Source organism: Dermacentor andersoni, chromosome 6, assembly GCF_023375885.2.
Source record: "Dermacentor andersoni chromosome 6, qqDerAnde1_hic_scaffold, whole genome shotgun sequence".
Taxonomy (NCBI): Eukaryota; Metazoa; Arthropoda; class Arachnida; order Ixodida; family Ixodidae; genus Dermacentor; species Dermacentor andersoni.
The window spans coordinates 108,722,768-108,746,948 of NC_092819.1; the positions used below are offsets into that span (position 1 = coordinate 108,722,768).

The 24,181-nt window shown below is 44.3% G+C and overlaps 1 protein-coding gene and 1 long non-coding RNA gene across 2 annotated transcripts in view; both read right to left on the bottom strand.

Annotated features, from left to right (window-relative positions):
* The window catches only part of LOC126522237 (uncharacterized), a 30,379-nt gene extending 23,319 nt beyond the window's left edge, over window positions 1–7,060 (bottom strand). Inside the window, exons 1-2 of the mRNA XM_055066288.1 lie at window positions 6,978–7,060; window positions 1,671–1,887 (exon numbers count right to left, since the gene is read on the bottom strand). Coding sequence (XP_054922263.1) covers window positions 1,671–1,887; window positions 6,978–7,060 — 300 coding nt within the window. The remainder of the gene's footprint in view (window positions 1–1,670; window positions 1,888–6,977) is intronic.
* A 6,080-nt stretch (window positions 7,061–13,140) lies between these two features.
* LOC129382354 (uncharacterized) overlaps window positions 13,141–24,181 on the bottom strand; it is a 29,094-nt gene continuing 18,053 nt past the window's right edge. The window contains exons 2-3 of the long non-coding RNA XR_008610432.2: window positions 18,761–18,852; window positions 13,141–13,343 (exon numbers count right to left, since the gene is read on the bottom strand). This is a non-coding gene — a long non-coding RNA (uncharacterized lncRNA). The remainder of the gene's footprint in view (window positions 13,344–18,760; window positions 18,853–24,181) is intronic.

The following is a 24,181-nucleotide window of genomic DNA, read 5'->3' on the forward strand; positions in this document are numbered from 1 at the left end:
AATGAACCCTTAAACACTCCGCCGTGGTGCAATGGCTGTATGGCCACGTGCTTTGCTCTTGAGCACAATGACGCAGGTTCGATTCCTTGCCGTGCGGCTGCATTTCGAGTAGAGCAGATTGAAATAATGCTCGTTTACTATTATTTGATTGCACGTTCAAGAACCCCAGGAGGCCAACATTATTCTGTAGGCATACAGTATTGTTATAACACACTGTGAAGCTTCGCGACATTAAACCTCACATTATTTTGCTAAGCACAGAGGACGTTGATTTTATTTAGGGGCCATATTATATCTGTATTAGGAATTCTCACTCCATTTAGAGGGCCAGATAGTAAACATTTAGAACTGCAGCAAGTATTTAGGATGCAACGACTCAACAAACCTGTTGCCATCATGTAATGCAGGCTGGAACACAGAGATATAGACGGACACTATCGGGTTCATAGTCCTCGTCTTATTCTCATAGGGGTGTTTTCTTAGTCAGAAGCCTGGTGCCGCAAACATAGTAATAATAATCCCGCATTTAAGAGCTGCCACGGAACACATCAGTACGGCAAATTCGTCAGCGTAGCTAGAGAAAAATTTTCAAGAGGCATGAAAGATGATGGCCGCAAGCGATCAGTATCTGCGAAAATTTGGCTCTTCGCCAACCATTCTTGTGACTTTTATAAAAAATGGGCGCATTGGAAATGAACGCAGGCTTTCCATTATCTTCCATTAGCTTAGCTAAGACACTGTATGCCAATGCTTGCTCAATATGTCCCAAATATCCTAATAATAATTTCATTCTATTATAGTACTGCTTAAGACGTCCGCATAGAATAAGACGACTAGTAGATGAAATATCAAAGATCAAAGTTGATCAAAGGTCAATGTTGTATAGGAAGACTACTACGGGAAGGCGTTACGACCGTGGCAGTGTTAATTCATCTATTATTCCACCCCTATTTCACACGTTAGAAAGGCCCAAACAACTCGTGACGTTATTATTATAATGAACACTAAAATGTGCCCCGCTGATTGCAGATCTTCACTGAGCTGTACACTGCTGTTACAAAGGACTTGGGTATATATGAGAAATTCTCCCTAAACGCTCGAAGTAACGTCCGTTATATATGGACTCTTTTGTATTTGATCTGCATATAGCGACACGAAGAATGCCTTAGACAAAGCGTGACATTTTTGAGAGGTTCCAAGCACTACAACACGAGTCACGTTTCGCAGTTGTGAAGTGATTGATTAGATGAAAAATGCGCTTTTATGTGCGAAATAGTCACGAGTTCGTACCAATATCTATGTTATTTTGCACCAAGTTTGCGTTATTATTTTATTCAGCCCGTCTTCAGAACTGAGGTTTCATGCTTACGGACAATATCGACCCTGATTTTCTATATTTTCTCGGTATAAGCGCCGGCAATCAGCGATGCAAAATGGCAGCGATGTAGCGATCAAAGCTGTAGAGGGAAACACTTATAGGGCTATAATAATGCTGAACCAAAATATTACTTTAGGGCCAGTGCACTTCTCTTATCATTGTCATTACACTCGTTTTCATATTTCATGACATTACTTGTCATCACCGCGATATAGTTTGTCTTGGCTAAATGTTACGGAACCATGCACGTATTCGGCTTTAAATTTCTACCGTTACTACTAAGAGCGCTCACCAATGAATGGGACCATGGCCACAATGCTATCCTGCACTGGTAGTTCGAATCCGAGTGCCTCTTGGCTGTAGGGTTGCGCCCATTGGCTCGGGAACAGGGCGTCCATTCTTCTCGGACCCCATAGGTCGGACAGGTCCCGATAGAAAGCGGCTTTGGGCACCAACATGCTAAATAGGACGACAGCCGGTGCCAAGACGTTCCGGTGCAGCAGTTGGCTCTATTTACGAAAAAAGGGGTGCGAGCGACGGGGTGTGAGCTCAACTTTCTCGTCGCAAGTTTCGATTTTCGCTAACAATGCTACGTAAGCGAAGCTACTCGTTCTTGACCGTACTTAGTATATAATGCCGGCCTTCAGTCCTGCATACGGCCCCCTTCCTTACCAGATTCCCTGGCCCCAGAAGCATAGCTAACCAAGAATCCGCTTTCACCTTAACAAGGGCCCATAAAGTATTGTAGGTATTTCTGTATTCAAGCTTTTTGAATCGGTAGTGTCAGCAGTAAAGATACCCATACTATCTATCAAGCAAGTAAGATTGTATTAGTATAATCTCCTTTTTGTTTCATCTGCACAAAAGCTAATTACTATAGCAAACAGCCGTGTTCTCAGACATACAGTATATTCCTTTAGTGTACAAGAAAATATACCTGGCATATATAAAAGAAACCGCGTCGTTATTACCCACCGATATATTCTGCATATTCCGTACAACAATTGTATATTGCTATCTTGTGAGCGGGTCGCAAGCTAAGCTTGAAAGAAGCAGAAACAAACCTATAAATTCTGTCCAGTGTATTCTAAAAAAGGATGTTGCTCTATGCAGCAACACAATGAAAGAGATGTGTTCTCCCCGAAGTGTCACCTTCAAAGGTAACAGCTCTGCCTAGCTTATGGGTTTCATTTGCTCATGAAGTACTGTCAGGTAGCGGGTAAAGGTTTATTTCATCGACAAGCAGTACCCTTGTTGAAATGTATACGCTAACTTTATGTTATGCTGATTTGTGTTCGTTCGTGTATATATATGTGTATATATATATATATATATATATATATATATATATATATATATATATATATATATATATATATATATATATATATATATACATATATATATATATATATATATATATATATATATATATATATATATATATATGTGTGTGTGTGTGTGTGTGTGTGTGTGTGTGTGTGTGTGTGTGTGTGTGTGTGTGTGTGTGTGTGTGTGTGTAGGTATATATATGTCTTGCGTTGTTATTTTCCTGTGGTCTCATTTCAGTCATGCTTGGCTATCTATGAAGGTTTATTATTGTACTTCAATACACGTGTTACAGTGCCAATGACGACCACTGATTTCAATAGGTATGCGCCTCCCGAAGCTGTTAAACTGCTGCTTTTTTTTCAGCTCTACCACGTGTGTTTAGCAACCTAATTTGAATAAACCCACTTGATTTTATTTTAGCCTGTGGTTCGCACGTCACGTTGTCGTGTTAATAAAGGGGACAGATTACTTGCAAATAATGATTGAAGTTAACTAGACATGCGTAAGGGCACGTTTGAGGTCACTGATGTGGTAACCTTAAGTATCGTTCAATGCCAGGTTAGCGAATAAGCTTTTATGATAGGTATTTACTTTGTGCAAGAACACAAGTGTCTATAACTAGAAGAAACAGGGCAACACGAGTGACACAAACAAAATTTCTATGTGAACGAAAATGTGTTGGAGTGCGCATCGCAGACCTTTCTCAAATAATTTTGGGCAAATTTCCACTATCTTTGAGTAGAATTGCGTGCAATAAATGCGTCCTACTAGTACTAACATGTAAGAGGAAACTTGAAGAATAAGCAAAAATCTTCGTGAGAAGCTATGCACCGGGCAGAACAACACGGAACAAGAGTCAAAAGTGGTACGTTAAGAGACCGATAGACGGCAGTATCTGCAGGAGAGAAAAGGGGTGTACTCGAATTCTTGTAGTGGTTATAAGAACAAAATGAAGTTGTTCAGATAATGTGAAGCAGAGAGCAAAGAACCGGCGACATTAAAGCAAGCGAATGGGTGCCAAGGGATCGGACACACAAACAACGAGGGCAGAGACCATATTAGTCTGAGGCAGTTACGCAATTTGTAGGCACATGAATAGGCAGTCTGAACCCTCTGTGAGCGGTATTCATCCTGTAATGGACGCAAGATATCCTGGCTCTGCCAATGTGGGATTTTCTTGGGTGCGCAAGAAGGTGGGAAGAAGCTGGATTGCTTGTATGCGTTGATCTTGCAAATAAAGCTTAAAAGGGTCATGAAAGAGCCGTGTTTATGGCTGTTCATAATTTCTTCTTACGCTACGTACGAAAGGACGGCGAGAGTAAAAGACGAACAAACGCACGGTGAGCACCGCTGGTTTGTCATCGTTTTATGTCCCCATCTTGTCGTACATAGGGCACGAAGAAAGCATAAATAAATCTTGTGTAGTGGCTGCCGCTGGTCACAACATGGAAAATATTATGCAGTGTGAGCACCCGTGCCCTGCAATGATGTGATACCTAAACAAACGTTTACATTATCCAGTCGTTATTGTCGTGGACAGCATGTTGCCGAGCGCATTCCGAGGGCAGTGAAATTCAAGTGTTAGCTAGTATTTCGTGTAGGCCACAAAGTACTTAGCGATCTAGAAGTGAAAAGATAAATTAGGGTGTGTGCCATTCGATTGATATTTAGTTGCCAAAAGCAATCTTCTCACCCCCCCCCCCCCCCCCGCCAAGAAAAAAAATTAACACAGCGCCACCGCACCACGGCTATGGTCACAAAGGAACGTTAAGTGCAATTGCCAATAACGACATTTCCAACAGAAAATCAATGTGCCTGCGACGTCATATATCCAGTGGTAGTCGCCGGCGCTTCCAAACCTGTAGTCATCCAAATAGGGTAAGATAAGTATGACTGGTTTTAGAGAACTTTAAATACATGGATGATCTCCACATATCAGCAGCTTATTTATCTTATATGGTTTTAGCATTTATTTACGATTTCATAAGCTCGCGAAAATTCCGCATACTTCATCCAGTCTGATCACTTGACCACCATACCTTCTATATCGCAGCAGAGGTACAAGTCCACTATAGCCCATTTCTGAATCAAAGAAATAAACTCACTCATCTCAATGCAGTCAGCGACGGGACAAAAAAAAAAAGAGATATAACAGACCTCTAACCATCTCTCTCTTTATCGGACTGCTATATACAACAGTCCGATAAACTACTCATTCCGTATTGTCATCGGTGCTTCTTCATACGTTCACAATGCGTACAAATTATTGCATTCACAATGCATACGCACTAAACCGCGCTTCAAATGACACGATTCATGAGGTCTGACGATATATTTTAACCATCTTCACGATATGAAAAAAATAAAGGCAGGCCCGACAGGAAATGATTCTAATGCTCTTATCCATCGTTTGAGGAGGGCGGCCATAAGTTGAAGGCTCTTTGCAACTACACCCTGCTGGTATCCTTCCAGCAAAAAAATAAAAATGAATTCTTGATGCATTAAGTTTTACCGCTTTAATCCCAGTTTGCAACAACAACATCACAGTTTGCAAGCCTTTTGGTACATAAAGTTGGCCAGAAAGGTATTATGGTCATTATGGTGATGTTTAGACTTGCGCATGTGATCTCATACTAAAACTCATATTCATCCGTGATTATGGTCCCAGAAAACACTTTTTCAGCACCGGTTACGGCGGTGCGGATTGATGGCCACCAACTGTTCATATTCCAGAATTCCACTTTAGCAGCTTATCAATATGTACTTCGAAAAACAACAAATAACAAAACAACCACGCTTTCTTTTTTTAGTGTGCAAAGTTATTATAATGTATGCCTGCTAGCAAATGTAATACCGCCACTATTGCTTTACATTTACTGATACGAGCGAGTGAAACCGCGTTATTTACAAGAATTTAGAGCTTACACACTACAAGATGTCCTTGAGGTCTTGTTGAACGTTATTAAAGCATTAAACACGCTCACCCTATGTGGACTCGTTGTAAGCATTAGGAAAGTAAGCGCTTAGCTTCCACTGGCATTAAAGCTGAGCCGCACAACGAACCCCCAACGAACAAATACCGGAAAAAGAGCAATAGAAAAAACTAAATGCACCAAAATAAATAAATAAATTCCTAAATAAATAAATAAATAAATATTTTAGAGAAGAATTGGAACGGTATTGTGGCTGGTCCTCTGCAGTGCTTTCTAGTGGATAGTTTTCTCCTACGGTCGGTCTCAAACGCCGGTGACTAATAAACGCGTTTACAAGTCGTGGAGGCGCGTGGTCGTCCGAGTGCGATGAGACATTGACAAAGCTCGGTCATTTGCTTACGTAGCCGCCTATAATTGCGCCATTACGATCCGGCAGTCCCTACCGAGGTGCATACAGATGCCAGCGGTGCTGTCTTCGGCGCTGTGCTTGCCCAGCGCAACCAAGGGTTTCCTGATTTTGTCGTGGCTTATGCAAGTCGTAAGTTACGAAAGCTGAAACCGATTACACTGTGATCATCTAGGCTCTAAGTCCCGACTTTATTTGATGTAGTCACGGACCACTATGCACTATGCTGGCTGTCGTCCTTGAAAGATCCCTCAGGGCGTCTTGCCCGATGGACACTTTGCCTGCAGGACTACAATATCCGCGGGCTGTACCGAAGCGAATGCCAGCATTCTAACGCTGATGCCCTGTCGCGCTCTTCCTTACCTGAAAGAATGCCTGCTGCTCACTGTCTCAGTTTACCGTTTCTTCGCTCGACCTTGCCACCATCGCTTCTGAGCAGCGCAAGAACCCTTGCATTGCCGCTCTTATACACTTGGTTGCTTGTTCATCAGCACAACTAACCACTCGCATGTTGCGTGGTCAAGCTTCATCGACGCAATTATAACCCCTGTGGGTGCCAGTGCTCATTAGCAGTACCTCGCAGTCTGCGTTCCCAGATATGCGTAGCTTTCCTCGCCGATCCACAGTGTGAACATTCAGGAGTTTTCAAAACGTACCAGCTCCTTCTACGTCAGTACTACTGGCAACAGATGTACAGCTACGTTTAGAAATCTTCACCCCGCTTCTTACCAGCCCTTTTCAACCTTTGCCTTGTGCTACCGGCATCAATCTGAGGGGGCCCCTTCCCTGACATCAGCTGGAAACCGCTGGGCCGTTGTGGCAGTCGACCACCTCGCGCGATGCGCCGAAACTACCGCCCTCCAGGCAGCTACAGCGAGCGATGTTGCCTCCTTCCAGCTTCTTCGATTCATCCTGCGTCATGGGCTACCTTAGGAACTGCTCAGTGATCGCGGACGTGTCTTCCTCTCTGAAGTAGTTGAAGCCATTCTTGAAGACTACCACGTCGTTCATCGTACAACTACGGTGTACCATCCTCAAACCAATGGCCTTACGAAACGCTTGAGCCGTATGCTGGCGGACATACTTGCCATGTACGTCACCTCCGACCACACAAATTGCGACGTCTTTCTGGCCTTCGTGACCTACGCGTGGCCACTACTCAGAGTACCAGCGACTTTTCACCCTTTTTCTTACTGTACGGTGGGCACCCGTCGCACACCATCGACACAATTCTACCATACCGGCCCGATACATCTGAATGTGCTCCCATTTCTGCCCCGGCAAGACTTCTTGAAGAGTGCCGCGATCCAATGACCTCCAATGACCAAGAGTGCCAGAAGAGCACTCGTTGTGACACCAATTCTGCGCCCATCTTCCTTCCTTATATGGCTCTCGGTTCCCTCCGCTGCACCTGGTCTCTTGTCAAAACAACGACAGAAGTATGGAGGGCCCTACCATGTCACCGAACGCGCATCCCCCGTCAACTTTATGATCGAACCCCTTCTACAGTCTTCCGACATGCGCTGTCGTGAACGAGACATTGTCAACGTCGAACGCCTCAAGACTTACTATGACCCACTCACAGTGACGAGCTCCTAGGTCACCGGGTGGCTCCCTTTTCATTCCCGGGGGTAATTGCAGAGGAGGATTGGAACGGTATAGTGGGTGGTCCCCTCCAGCGCTTTCTATTGAGTCGTTCTCTTGAGCGCTCTTGCTAGGGAAACGCTACTTGTGCTGAGAGTCCGTGGCAGCCCTCCGCCACTGAGGCGCTCACAGTTTTTTTGCTTTCCCGTTGGCAGCTGCTGTTCTCTTGCAGTAACCACAATGTCTTCGGGCAGGCCCACCTTATGGTGTGTTGGCTTGCGGGCTTGCTGGATGCACCTGCCTGGGGGAGCCTCCTAAATCGTCTGTCAGGAAGTACCAATCGTGACCAACACTATGTACAGCCTTACGTCTGCAGCCTGATCTATGCCGTCGCTCGAGTTGTGGGCCCGCCCTACCCCGGCGCGCTAGCACTACAGACGGGCCAACCTCGTCTACCCTCCAGTGCCCCGAAAACGAAACAACCGCCGTTGAATATGGCGCCGCCCCGCCCTTGAACGGAAATCAAATGCATTTATCGTCTTCATGCTACTCTGCGTCAGCCGAAGCATCGGCTCAGACATCAACCTTCACGCATAACATACGTCACCCCCTCGCTCTCATCAGTTGGCTTGGCAGCACTCCGAAAATGCGGTTCACTGACGCGCGACGCCTTTCCGTCTGACAGGTAAAAAGCCATTACACTATTTATGAGCGTTTTTCCCGCTATGCCACTTTGCTAGTGTTGCCAAGCCCGCGCTGCTACATTACTATAGTTCGCGACTGCACGTCCATCATCCCACAACTTCTCGCAATGTCTAGCGACGTAGAATCGAATCCTGGCCCCAGTACCCGTTCAAGTTCTACGCAGGCATACTCCGACATAATTGCAGCACTGGAGTAAATAAGATCAGGTCAGGCGTCTCTCCTAAGCGAAATGAAATCAATTCGAACCAAAATATTGCAGAGCGATAAAATTGTTTTGGCGACAATAAGAGGCATCTGACAAAAATTGAAGACGATGTTTCCTCCATAACTACACTGAAGAAAGAAATTAGTTGCGTCAAGACAGTTATCCATATAAATACAAAAGCCATTTCCCGCATATCATCATAGCTAAGTGATTCAGAAGATAGGGCTTGTTATTCTAACCTTGTGTTCTTTGGCGTAGCTGACATTGAGTGGGAAACATGGCAAGATCAGTAAAAGAAGATTGCGGAACTTTCAACTTCTAAGCTTAACATCAAATTAGACCCCTTAGATACCGAGCGCGCTAATAGAATTCGCAAATACCGCACTAATACGAACAACCCTATAATTGCCAAATTAGCACATTTCAAAGTAACACCACGCATTGTTCCAAATGCTAAGCAAATAATAGGGTCCAGTTAAAGCATATCAGAAGGCTACTCATATAACACTCGGTACGCACATAAGCAACTAATCGAGTCCGAAAAGTCCCAACAGAAACGTTTTAAACTTCCGTACGATAAATTATTCTTGGAGAACAGAACTTACAAGGACGATAACGCTATAAGTAGAGTGATATCAAATCCATAGGTACCATGACACAATACCGCAAAGCCAACCAGCATCTCTGTATCAGTTGTTTATACTAACATAAGAAGCTTGCTGCCCAAACGCGAAGCACCCTGAAGCCTCATTGATTGTTCTGATCTTAAGCTTCTCGTATTAACAGAAACGTGGCTGAATTCAACCGTTGATAACTGAGAGTTTAATTAATTTCTCCCTGATTTCGACATCTTTAGGCATTATCATGTAGGCATACGCGGAGGAGGTATCATGATGACTGCCCGTCACAGCCTTTTGTTGCTCCATTCTCGATATCAGTTTACCTCTTGAAATGGTATTCGTTTTGTGCTGTTCTTCATACCAACAAATTATTATCGGTGTATGCTATGGACCCCGCGACGCAGATGCTTCCATCACTATTCCCTTCCACGAGGTGCTGCAATCTGTTACGATATCATTCAGTCATGCGTAACTACTCCTGTTAGGTGACTTTAAACATCCGGCTATAACATGCTCCGAACCAGCCATAATGCTGTCTAAGAATAACCTCGAAAGTAATTTTCCCTAACTGATGGCTCACTGTTGGTTTCACGCAGCTAGTATCTACTCCAACGCGAAAAAACGAGGTGTTCTGACGTGCCCGACCTTTTTTTACCATCCTATCCCGACAGTGTTACTTCAGTAACATACCTACAAGAACTAAGTGATCAGTCAGTACTGCATACAGAATTATCCAGGTGACTTCCTCAGAGCAAGAAAATAAAAAAATAAAGTAATATTTTACGCTAAAGGTTATTACATCAGTATTAGCAATGCACTAACTGAGTTGTGCAGCTGGTACACTATAGATTTCCCGAAGCGCGCAGTAGTCACCAACTGGACGATCTTTAAGAATGAAATAATCGAACCACGCTGAGACTTCACTCTAAAAACATTTGCACCTTTTGGGATGCACATTTGCCACACAACGATAATCGTCATCTGTCCTGCCCGCATTTCCTTTCTTTAACGCTGCCAGCCCGGTACTTCCAAGTCACGAACGGCATGCGCGTTATCAGCATTACAGAGCATTTTCGACAGGAAAGTAACGAGCGCAGTGTTTTCAGGAAAATGAATGTGGGCAAGACAGATGACGATTATTGTTGTGTGGCAAATATACACCCCAAAGGGTGTAAACTTTCTTTAGTGTTACATACCAACTTTCACCTTAACCGAGCAACCTTCGTGCCCATGGTTCAACAAAATATTAAAACGACTAACCAATAAAAAGAAAAGATTATTTCGTAAAGCCAAACATTCCGATACCACTCCCGCTGGGAAAAATATCACGCCACTGCAAAGGCGCTTGATTCTTTAGCTGCAACAGGTAAACGAACCGTTTACTCGACAACGCACCATAGCACGCCGCAAAGCAATCCCCAATTCGGGAAATACATTAACCAAAATAACTATAAAACATAATTATTATATGTCTACGAGAATACCCATGCTCCTGACCATAAGACATCTAAGTGCTAAACTCTGTCTTGTCTTCCGTGTTCACTTCTGTGCCTAACAGTGACCTCCCAGAGTGTCCTTACCTCGACCATTCAACCATGCCAGGCATAACACTTGAACAACACGGTATCACCAAACAACCATAATCCCTCAAATTAACATCCTCGTCCGGCACTGATGGAATCAATTTGAAGATGATTAAAGGGACACTAAAGCGAAAGAATAAATCAATTTAGACTAATGAAGCATTGTTTGAGAACCCTACAGGCTGTCATTTAAAAAAAATAGTTTGATTTTTAGATGAGAAAATGAAGGTCCAAGCATCAGTATTTGAATTTCGTGCCGAAACCCCAGCGCCGGTACGTCAGTGTGACGTCAGGGATTCGGAAGTATGTTTTCGCATTTGGGCCGCGCTGGCTGAATAAAGGTTCACGAAACTTGCCATGTTTAATATTTGGTTCCTTTAGAACACAATGTAATCAATCTGTACGGCTATATATAATTAGTAGGCCCTAGAAGATGCCATCAAATTCCAAGACGTCACAGCCCCCAGGTGCGGTAACTTAAGTAGGCGTCGCCACCCGTATTTCGTTCTTGCGCTTTTTCTGGCTTACGAAACGTCTTATCGTTGTAAGAGTGGTGTTTTTGGCGTTGTAGAACGGTAATTTACTGATGCAGAAGAAATCATTTTTCACTTTAGTGTCCCTTTAAGAACACTGCGCACATCTGTAGTATATTTTACTGTCATGTCTTACAGCAATCATTATCATCTGGAGTAGTGCCACAATACTGGAAAATAGGTAAGATAACTCCAGTACCAAAAGAAGGATCCTCGTCATCGTGCCACATTTATCCTTACTAGTGTTTCTTCCAAACAAATGGAGCATATAATTTATTCGCGCATTGTAATGTGTCTAACATCCGCTAACTTTTTGAATCCTAATCAACATGGTTTTCAGGAAGGCATGTCCTGCGAGACTCAGGAAGCTCTCTTCGTTGATGACATCAGCTCACATCTTGATCAAAACGTTTCTATAGGTGCCCTCCTCCTAGATTTCCACAAGGCTTTCGAGAATGTTCCTCATGAACGGTTCTTTCTAAAGATATCGCGTCTTAATCTTTACCCTTGTGTTCTCGAATGGATACTCAACTTTCTGACTAACCATCGACAGTTCATTTACGCTAATCAATGCTCGTTTAATTTATCACCCGTTATCTCCAGCGGGCCGCGAGGCACTGTCCTGGGAACACTACTCTTCTTAATATATATTAACGACTTTCTGACAGGTTGTTCTTCAAAAATTCGTTTGTTTGCTGATGATTGCGCAATCTATCGTCTTATTACTAACGACGCTGATTATCTTGCTGTCCAGTCCGACCTTAACGTAAAATAACAGGCTAATGTCTCTCAACGTCAAAAAAATGACGCTGCTAACTTTCCAGCACGTCCAAGGATTTATTTCAACTAATTACGTTATCGCCGGTTATGAAATATGTGCTCTGACTTCTTATAAGTATTTAGGTATTAACTTGTCCAGTAACCTCGGTTGGTCCTCACACATCTGCAGCATTAGCGGTGATGCAAATCGTGTTCTACGCTGCCTGCACCATAATCTAATTCTTGTTCGCCCTTAAGAAAAACTACTAGCATATTTTACACTTGTTCGTCCCAAACTGGAATAGGCATGCGCAGTATGGGACTCACATCAATCTGACCTCGCAACAGCTCTGGAATTCATGCAGAATCGCGCACCAAGGTTTATTCACTCCGATTATACTGACCACACTAGCGTCACTAAACTTAAGACATCGCTGAAACTTCCAACCCTCGAGCACCAGCGCAAATCAGCAACACTATGTCTCTTTTGCAAGTTTAATCACTCGCTGCTTCACCAGACCATCACGCCTGCACATCGTACTTCATCCCGTCACAGCCATTCAAAGCCTGTTTATCCCCCTCTAGCTCGCACCGCCGCTCATGTGTTCTCTTCCTTCGTTCAAACAGCGAAAGAAGGGAATCGTTGACCTGCGGAAGCGGTGCACCACTCCAGTCGTTCATCGTTCGAGGCATTCATTGAACATATGACCTAGATATGCCCCCCGTCAAGTAAAACCCCAAGTAGGGCATTTGAGGTATGAATAAATAAATGAATAACTATATATATATAAATATTCTCCCAGTGAGACTCCTGTCGCGGTCAGGATTTTTGTCAGAAATTAAAAAAAGCTATGCACAGAAATATTTCCAGGAAGACGTTCTCCTCAGGCCTTACTAAGAAAAAGGCTCTTCTATATACTTCTTCTGATCAGACTTCGTGTTCGCATAAACTGTTGTGAATAGACTGAAGAAGTGACAAAAAGGACCCCGGCCTATATAAACGGATAACTCGATGTGGGTATAAAACTGTATAAGAGTAAATACATCTAACAGAAAACAGGGAAGAGCAGAGCAAATGAATCTCAATTCATCTTGCCTTGGCATACTTGACCGCCTTGAAGGTGAAGAGTGCCGTTAATGGTATTCCCAGACGAAAGGGCTTTATGAATTTGGGAACGATAATCTTGATGGTGATGGGAAGCAACACAGCGTCCGTCGCTAGGAGGAGCGTCAGAAGAATGAGGGCCAGGCGCATGGCTTTCTCCTTGCAACACCTCCGCTCTGGTAACGTGCTAAACTTCTCACCTGTTGGGAAACCATGTGGGGCAGATGAGTTAGACGATATCGATAAAGAGCACAAAATCAGATAAGCACACTAGCCTATGGTGCAGCCATGCACTTGCCAACTTGTTCCCAGCGTTAATCACGCAAATCCACGTGAACACAGATACGCAAGCTCTCATAAAAATAACAATGTCTACCAGATGTAACAAGAAAGTGGCAGTAAGCACAAGGAATGAAGCTCAATCCAGGCAATGAAGGAAGAAGTATATTTCCTTCAAATGTCAAATAATTTTGTCCATTCATATTGTAGTTCTCACTCAATTATTGCATCTTTAAAGGCGTAAAAGCGTACTACACCACAACGTAATTGGCATTTTCAATTCTCCACAGAGTTTTGTCAAACTTGCAAATGTGCACTCGATGCGTGAATGCTCTAGAAAAGCACTCGATGTCTGAAAATCAACTATTGATTGTCAAGCATAGTTGGAAAGCCTTCATTCAGTCACTTGAAGAATATGGCTGATGTAAGACATTGTCCGAAACAATGTAACAAGTAAACCCGCTACGTGATGGTGCGCGGACACCGGCCGCCAACACCCACACCAGCACTCGCTTTTTAACTAAAACACTTCGCCTATACTATCTAAACTGGTAGTAAAGGCCCAGCACAAGTGTCTCAAGATGAAAGTGCAAAGTATTAGGCAGGAATATTTTCACCAGTGCCTTGGTTTTTTATGTGCTACTGGGCCTTTACGATTTTGGGCCCAACACCTGAAGGGTCTAACACGAAATTCCCCTGTGCAGCGGGATTGCAAGAATTGCAATTTTTCGCATCACGTGACATTGAGGCAATGGCCTCTTGTTCGCCTGCAGTGCAGTAAGGTCTGAATCCGAGCTAGTTGGGAAGGGAACACCTATGAAGGGAACAGCGTGAAGAACGGGACAAGCGAGACAAACGGGACATACACACACACAGAGAACTCCCTTTGCGTCTGTTCCCACTCGCTTTTCACGTCTTTTACATTGTTCCATTCAAAGTGGAAGTCCAGAACGCGCAGGAACTACGCCTGCACCAAAACAGGCATGTAATGCGGGCCTACACTCAATCGTGCGCAGGAAGTCTTGCGGCATGGTATATATATAAGGCAGGTCCCTGACAATAATAACAGATTCTCAAGCAGCATGCCGTAATTATACAAACGGCAGAATTGGGCGCAGAGTACGCCACACACTCTGCTCATGCGACCCGGGAAACAAAGTTCAGCATACCATAATCTGGGTACCAGGGCACACTGGCATAACAGCGAACCAAGATGCGGATAGGATAGCTCGAGGGCATACCAACCGGGCGTCCGACACATCCAGCCTTGAGGTAACCGATCCAGTCCCCATGGGCTACTCAGTTATCCTAAATTGTTATAAAGGGGTCAGACTGAAGTATCCACTCCCAGATAAGGATCTAAGCAGAGAGGATGCTGTTGCATGGCGACAACTGCAGACGGGTACTTTCCCGAATCTAAACCTTCTCAATAAAATTTTCCCTACACAGTATGAGGCTAAGTGCCCATGGTGCGGAGAGAAACCAGATCTATACCACATATCATGGGCCTGTCAAAATATTGAGTCCCCAACTATCTATAAAATTAAAAACCCGAGTGCTGCACAGTGGGAGAGTAGGCTTTCCAGCGTAAGCTTGAACTGCCAAAAGCGCCTAGTAGAGCGAGCTCGCTGGTTGGCCATACTCAGTGGAGCCTTGGACTAGGGCACCAACCCTGTGATTGCAGACAGAAGAATCCATAAGAAGATGGAAGAGGCCGTCTGAAGCCGCGAAGATCTCTTTTCTAGAGCCCAATAAACGTTTTCCGATCCGATTCGATATATAAGGTGCGAAATGAAAAGTGCTCAGGCGGAAATTCAATTTTCATGCCAACGCTTCAAATGGCCCGTTGAGCGAAAAACCCGCCGCCTTTCATCAATAGCAGCGCAACGGCAGCTACATTCCCGTTGGCTACGACTAGCGCGCCTCGACGGAGCAGATCAAGGGAAAGGGTCCACCTACAGCCGCTGTAGCGCACCACGTGTTGCGTGAGGGGGGAGAGCATCGCTGCTACGCCACGTCACCCTCGCTCTAGCTCTCCCGAATTCTGGGTAATCCCCAAGTTTCTTGCCGCGCAAGCTCTCGATCGCGTTCTAACTGCGCCTCGGGGCGGTCAAATCAAAACGCGCGAAGTGTCTCAACGGGCTTGATTGGCCGTGACGAGTTAATAACTGTAAGGACCGCTCAGCCGCGTTCGATTGTGCAATAACGCTTTCGCATTCGCAACTAATAACAAGTGTTAAGGAGTCGTCAGATTTTTCTTTTTAATCGCGTTGTCAAATCCATATCTGGTGCCAAGAAGGCTTGCCTGGCGTCTTTTTTTAGCCTGAAATACACAAAGTAAATATGCTTTTTGTGAAATATTTTGAAACGACGCTACTTGGAGGAAGTATGTCTCACTATTTTAGCACAAAAATCTAAGAGCAGGTAGAACTTGAATATTTCCTAATTTGGCGTTCTCGAAATGTACTGGATTGATGTTCCAACATCTGTTCGTCTATTTTTGATTGACGTCAAGAATTTGTAGTGTTAGCTGTCTCCCGCATGACCTGATACTAATATTTATAAATGAATCTGGATCAAGTGCATTCCAGAATTTTCAGGTGTTTCAATTAACTTTCCTTCAATTCTTAGCTTTTATCTTAATTTGAGTTGTATCCAGCTTGATAACAAGCTACTTCTTAAGTGAAAAGGCCTTTTCATTGGCACATGCAACGCTCCAATAACCAGCGACAATTTGGGAGCCCAGAAGTGTGCTAAAGCTTTGCTGATAGATCAATCACTTTTTAATATTTCTTATCTGTCGCATAAAGAGAACATTGAATCAGATTATTTTAATTTACTCACTACTGCGCGTGAGAATTTTAGCTGATAGTGTCACGTGAATTCCCAGACGATAGTGAAGGAAGAATTCTTGATAGAAGTTCTTTAATAAATATGAAATTTGTTGGATGTGCAAACTACACGAAGGTTGCATGTCTTGCGAGGGTTGCGAGGGTTGCGTGTGTGTCCTTGTGTGTCTTCTATTTCCCCGTCTTTTAGTCGCGCTACAGTACACCCCTTGTAGTGTAAAGAAAAATAGTTTTTTTTTTTCTAATTCGACGCCTTTTTGCCATTAGCCCTCTGCCATTGGTGAAAAGTTTTGGGGCTGCACCGACTTCCACTGCCTGTGACGCGACGTCACAAAACCGCAAAAACTCGCGGCGTCAAAGTGGTGACGTGTACAAGTTAAAGATGCATTAATATGCCGAACAAAACTGAATTTTCTTCTGTGCAGCCGCAGGCATCCCTGCTCTGAAAGGAATAAAAGATGGCGGCCGCGGATCACTCAGGTACTGGTTACTCGCACCTGCCGGAGAGCATGGGTTTATTTGCGTATAATAAACCTTTCTGCGGGGCCGTTTAATGTTTTCAAGCACTTTCGGCACATTTACGACTTCGTTCTGCCAACTCTTCTTTGCTGAGGATCCGTTTTAGCGTCATTCTTAGGCTTCCGGTGCATGCCGCCGCGATTATCGACCAGCCACCGCAAGCTAAGTAAGGGAAAGCGGGCCAATCGCAGACGCCGGCACCACCCTCTTCATCCGGTTATCGATTTTCAGCGCACTGACTCGGCCCTATCAAATCCCTCTCCACTTGAGCGTGCCTCTTGTAAGCCAATTAGATAAGACAAGCCGCTCAGTGTAGGCAATGTTATTCGTTTTTCAAGCAAACAAAAGTGACCTCCTATGAACGAGGAGACTGTTTGATAGGTCTGTTCAGACAACCCTGCGGGTCACCGCCCGATGCTTGCGTCGGCGGTTACGCAAATTTGACGTCAGGAGATTGGAATAAAAGCATACTGGAATAGTTTTACGTTACACGGCCTAGTGACTGTAAGGAAAACGAAGTCACTCATTATACTTCAAGTGCCAATTGCGAATCAGATTAGAGCAGGACTCAAAGTTTGTAATGTAACTACGCGTAACTATACTGTGCCGTTGAAAGGCCACCACGACTTGTACACAGAAGTGTCGTCTCACCTGCCAAAATTTGAAACATAATTTTAGCCGTTTACAGCGTGTCCTGTCGAACGGAATCAATAGCGATCGGCGATTTGGTAATTGCCGTCACGTGCCTTAGAATAATCTATCACAAAAATGTCGTTTCATGAACCTTAACTCACCTTACGAACCTTACCGACCTCAAACTCAACCTTGTGCGTAGGGAAAGCGAAAAAACTACATTGGCGTGCGTACGCACCCGCACAGAAGAAATAATAATGGGAGAACTGACAACAGGAAGTTCAGCAACGTGGATAGCCTGCAGTAAAGCTAACTAATTTTCGTTATCTTATGAATAACGACGACGTTTGTATTTGCCAGGTGCGTGCGCTTGCTATAACTAAATTTTGAGCACGTTAATGCGGCACGTTCCAACAAGGCGTGATTGCTGAATTATTAACCTTTACATATTGCTGGCTTAAGATTTACAGTGTTAATCTGGTATCCTTCATGCAATTCGATAGCTAATGCGTCCCTCAAACCTTCTCGTTGAGAATCCATTGCATGATAACGGGTAGCTGGTATAAAAGTTAAATAATATATGCAGAGACTTCACAGCTTTCAAGTCTAGCTCGTTTCGTTTACCGCCGTTATGTGTGACGTTGCCCAGCTCCCTCTCGCGCCAAATGTTAGTAGTTTTATGCGGGTTGAGAGCTAAAGCAAAATGCTGTGTCATTGCAGTACCCGCCGTGGCGGCGTATCTGCTCTGATGTGGCGCTGCTACGCGGGAGAGCGCGGAATGCAATGCCTGCCGCGGCGGCCGCATTTCGATGGCGATGAAATGCGTTAAACGCCCGCGCACCGCGCAGTGGTTGCATGTTAAAGAAACGCAGTTTCTACGGAGCTGCCCACTACGGCGCTCTTCATAATTATATCGTGGCTTTGGCGCGTAACACAACAGAATTTAACTTCTTTACAGTCTTGGCTCTTGTCACTCTTGCAGACGCCACTTTATTCGCATGCCCATGCGTGACCCGGCCTTGCAACGACGAATGCTTTGCCACGTGGAGACTCCAATTCTACTGCCGTTTTGCCACGCACTTTTGTCTCCCGCTACTTTTTGAATTTCACGCAACGCGGCGCCCTTGGACACGCAATCGCGTTATTAAAGGCAGCGGTTCCACTGTCTTTCTCTCCTCCGTGGCCGTCTAGCGATGCTACGCGCATCACTAGGCGCCTCCGGTCCCTCACCCGGCACCCTCGATTCACGGGCGGAAAGTTTCACGCGTAACAGCCCCCAGGCGCGGATGACCACAGCAGTGCTTCCCCTGTCGTGTCTGGGCTGAGGCACAACTTACGTTATTCCGGAACCGCTGTTCAGGTCAGCGATCGCATACGTTGAGGCCTCCGTTAACTGGCATCTTCAAAAAGAGTATTTCGTCTGCCAGGCCTGCAAATAAAGAAAAATGAAGGAATGTAAACTTCAGTCAGCGATGAATGCAGTTGTGCGTGGAAGATGGGGTTTTCCGCCCTTTGTGTTGGAGCTTCGCGTGTAAGCCTCTGTACGAGTACGTTTCTGCAGATGCGGCATCAAAGACGGTTTCGAAAGAGCATCAAGATAACCAACCACACGGCATCATCATTGTATAATAGGGGACCCTCCTTCGTGTTACCATACAGTGTAGGCGCGTTTGATACATATAAAGCGTTGTTTCAGTGAACATTTTCCATTTTATTTTTAAATTGCCTGTGGCATATTGCACAACTCTAATCCTTGAGATAACCTACTTGAAGAGGGGGACATTACTTTGAAAAAAAATCGACATGCATAATCGATTAATTAAGAAACATTCACTATTTATGCTTCTAACTAATTGCTTTATGGCACATATACAAATTTTCAAGTTCGAGACGGGGAGTTTGCAAGGCGGATATACTTCGAACAAATTTTGAGGATCGCACTAGTTTCGAGATGTTAATTCCCTGTCTTTGTGGAGTTCATTGGATTTCCAGTTACTTTTGTGCTTCAGTGCATAACCTGTTTTCTTAAAAAAAGTAAGTGGAACGACAGTACATTTTTACCGCAAGTTTGACGGTGTATATCTCGTGAATGATGCCATACAAACAATTCTTTTCAAGTGGATATGCCTTGCAGTCTCACCCATTCAAATTTGTAAATGTCATATGTGCCATAAGGTAATCAGTTAAAAACTTAATTAGTGAATTTTTGTTAGCTAGTCAATTATGCGCTTCAATTTTTTACGCGTGTAATATCCGCCTTTTTACTGGACCAGCTCAAGGACTAAAATTGTGTTATCTCCTGCAAGCATTCTCTTTTAATTTTGAAAGTGTTCGCTGAAACACCCTTTATTTGTCGTCGCACGTTCGTGCACTAAGTGCCATTCAAATTTCTGGCCGTATTCTTCCAATAATTAGACATGGTTACGCATCCTAATTTTCAAAATTATTCCTTCTATTGAAACCATTCTACTTTTCCGCAAGCACAAATAAAGTTTTAGATATTTTGATGAATGACTGGCGACGCATGTTTTTTGTTTACTGTGCTTGAAGGGAGCAAATACGCTAATGCTTCCTTGTGCGCCAATCGGCCTTTGTGTATGGTCCTTAACAACTGATACTGAAAATAACATCGGGACATGGTCTGATTTATTTGGTCCTTCTCTGCCAGCGCGCTGCTGCACTATCACTTATTTCCTTATTTAATACTAAACTTTGCTCTCGAAGAAGATGACAGTTCTTTTTCAACACATAGCTTCACTCACGTGCCTAAAACTTCCATCAACGTTCAGGACGTTAAATTTTCACTCTAGTTCATTCGTTTTTGTAGCATAGCTCTCATTCATTCGTTTCCTCGTCGGTATAGAGAAAAACAAAAGCGATCGGGGAGCTCGTTAAGAAATTTTGATCAGAATCGCTTCATATTGCAAACCACCGGCTGAAAAGTTCAATGAATAGCAGGCTGCAGTTCTCAGAATCTACATTCCTTTATTTATGATAGAATGTGCACGCGAGATCATCAGCCGCATAATGAACAAACAAGTCCTGAAATCTACCCGAAAACTAACAATTAATTTCAATAAGCTACCCCGCCACCGATGGGCTATCTCACAAGAGAGAAAAAATGAAGGCATTGTTTATGAGGTCACATATGCTTACTGTCCAGAGACATAGGGCGCTATAACGTAAAACTGTTCCAAACTTTTCTATTCCAATTCTGCTATCAGCCCTCCACGATTGGTCAAAAACTTATTTTCGACCACGCCCACTTCACCTGTCTGTCAAGCGACGTCACGAAAACCGCGATACCTCCCCATCTGATATGATCTGTACACACTGATTATGCATGATTTGACAGAAAAAAGAAAAATAGTTATTTCTGATTCGACCTCTTTTCGCCATTAGCCCTCGGCTATTGGTAAAAAGTTTTCGGGCTGCACCCACTTCACCTGCCTGTCACGCATCGTCACAAAACCGCACAAACTCACCGCGTCAAACTGACGTGTACGCGATAAAGATGCATTAATATGCCGAACAAAACTGAATTTTCTTCGGAATAGCCGCAGGCTGCCCCGTTCCGAAAGGAATAAAGGATGGCGGCCGCCGATCGCTGAGACGCTGGTTACTTGCATCTGCCGGAGAGCATGGGTGTATTTGCGTATAATAAAGCTTCTTGCGTGGCCGTGTAACGTTTTCGAGCCCTTTCGGCACGTTTACCACCTCATTCTGCCAACTCTTCGTTGATGAGGGTCAGTTTTAGCGTCATTCTTAAGCTTCCGTTGCATGCCGCCGTGATTTTCGACCAGCCACCACAAGCTAAGTAAGGGAAAGCCGACCAATCGCACACGCTGGCACCACCCTCTTCATCCGGTTATCGATTTTCAGTGCACTGGCTCTGCCCCAGTGAATCCCTCTCCACTTGAGTGTTCTCCTCGCCTCTTGTTAGCAAATTAGATACGACAAGCTGCTCAGTTTAGGCAACGTTATTTGTTTTTCAAGCAAACAAAAATGACCTCCTATGAGCGAGGAGAGCGTTTGATTAGTCTGTTCAGACAACCCTGCGGTTGACCGCCCGGTGCTTGCGTCGGTGGTTACGCAAATCTGACGTCAGGAGATTTTAATAGAAACATATTGGTATAGCTTTACGTTATAGGGCCCATACATTGGGAAAACAACAAAAAAGGAAGAGTATTCTTCTATAACAGCGAGTGAAATTACTTCAGATAGTGCGTTCTGGTTTGCGTTCTTTTTGGAGCTCCTGAGGCATAAGCGTTACCTGCCCATCATTCACAGATTGTGGTGCCCGTGAGCAAAATTGAGCTACGAGGCGGCACAAAATTTCATCTCTTTGTTGTGGACTGAGTTTGGTAGGGCGCTGTATTATGGCAGCATGTAGTTTGGACTCGGTCAATGAAGCCCATCACCGCCAAGAGCTTTATGCACATTCTTTAACTGTTTCTGCCGTGCATAGTGTAAGTATTTCTTGCATTTGGCGTCATTACTCATTTCATTAATACTTTATTAACACAAGAGGCCAGGGAAAAGACGATTCACAAACCAGTGCAAACACAAAGTAAAACTCGTTAACCCAAGGGAACATTCCTAAAAAATTAAGGTGGCAGTGCAATAACCGCCACAACGTTTTCACTAGTAAGCGCACAAATTCGACAGCACACAGAAACACCGCCAAATACGATGTGCAGAGGTGGGAATTCTTGCCGCTGAGAACAGCGGCTAGAATCGCTGGTAGCCTTGGATGGCGAGGACATTTACGAAGACAATTTGCGTAGTTACAAATTGGATCCGAATACAATACGGCAACCATATCTCGCCACCGCGTACGCTGCCTAGCCCCTGAAGCCAGAATACGGTTCCGGTCGGGACACCGTAAATGCATCTTGTAGGTCCACCACCACATTCCAGACTTTTTCAGCCCAATCAGGGATGTTTGGTTGCGTGAATGTATCATTACGTATCATTACGTTCAGTTTAACTTTTTGGTGCAAGTAATCCATCAAATAGCTAATTGTTTCTAGTCTTGGCCACTAGTTCGGTCTAGCTGTAGGTCAATCGAAAATACAGCATATTGAAGCTGTGGCGGAGCCACAAGCACATGACAATCGTTAGCTTCGTGCAAAGGCATGCAAGCGTGGGTGACAATCAAATGACGACAAATAAAATTCAGTAGCGAAATGTGCACGCTAGAGCAGTAAACTAAGGCACATATTCTTGAACTCATGCAAAACAAAACAAATGATACAATTCGTGGAGAACTCATCTACGATGACTATCCCAATATGTGAATAGCCGGCACGCTTCATGTATGAGGCGTGTACTGCAACCGAGCTTCTCTGTCAGGCTTCCGTCTATCACGCTGCGTCATCTGGCAGCGCCGCCGCCAAGTCCATGAAGCGGCCTCCGGAATTGCACCATTTGCGTCCTGGTGTGTGTGGACTCTGTACTGCAGCCGGGCGTTTCTCTCAAGTGTCGTCATTAGTATGGCCATCAACATTCTTGGGGCATCCCCTGTGACCCAGAGTAGCGACATATATTCACCGAGCCTGCTTGAGCTAATGATAGTTGTAGTAAAACATGCATAAAGTTGCATTTTGCCCTATTTTTCTTGATTTCTTTGTTTCTTCATTGCAATGACGTACAGTGCCAATTGCAGCACATGCGGTGTAGAAGAAACAAAACAACCTTTTTGTGACCGTTCGTTATACGAAGATGAGAGGATCAATCTTAGGACTACGTTAGGGCACTAATACGACAGTCTTTTCGCAGAAAATATATTGGGGAATGCGGCCTCATGAATGCGATTTACAAAGCCACAAAAGCACTGCTTCGGTTCTTGGGATGCACCAGCATATATGAGACATCGTGATCGACTAGGCTGTGGATGCTTCACTGCGTGTATACTCGTGAAAAATGAGAACTTCTCTCCTCCTTCTCATTTTTAATTCTGCTTTTATTTTTCCCCACTGTAGCCTAGCCTACAGGGTTTGTGCACTGCCCTTGGTGTTGTACAGATTTCCCTTCCTGGTCCCGTATCACAAGACCTTCTTACGCTAAATGTTTTCCTGCCAGCCAGTAGTGATGTAGCACATATTATTAGCGAAGGTTATCAGTCAATAAAAAGCAGCACTTACGAATGAAGAACTTTGGCAATTTGGCCCCTGATTTTTTCTTGCTGAATTTCTAAATATCCGTCGCCATTTTTGTTTCCATCCTTGGCAACCAATTTGCCGTATTTATCTTACTTTCTTTTTCTTGACTCCAGGTTATCTATTTAGACTGCACTACGCTGTATTACCCTGTACTTAGTGGCCAACACTCTTCATCTCGAATACTTTGTTTAGCGCAAAACGACAGAGACAAGAAAGACGACAGGACAAGGCGCTACTCTCAACTGACATCATTTTATTGCGTCACTCCTTTATAGACCGCTCAAACCAGAGGAACATGCGCAGTGAGCACCATGCGGTGGAGCCACCAACATCCGATCCCAAGAGCGCACTCATGCGACAGAATCCAAAAAACCAAATTCAGCGCTGTACAAGGTTAAGGAAGGCACACTAATGCACTGTGACCCCAATGACTGAATGAAAAAAGCTTCCGATAACTCTCGATAACGAGAGTAGCGCCTTGTCCTGTCGTCTTTCTTGTCTCTGTCGTTTTGCGCTAAACAAAGTATTCATGGATTCGAACCAACTAGCCCGCCAACGCATTGTGCTGACTCTTCATCTCATTCTCGATTCAGT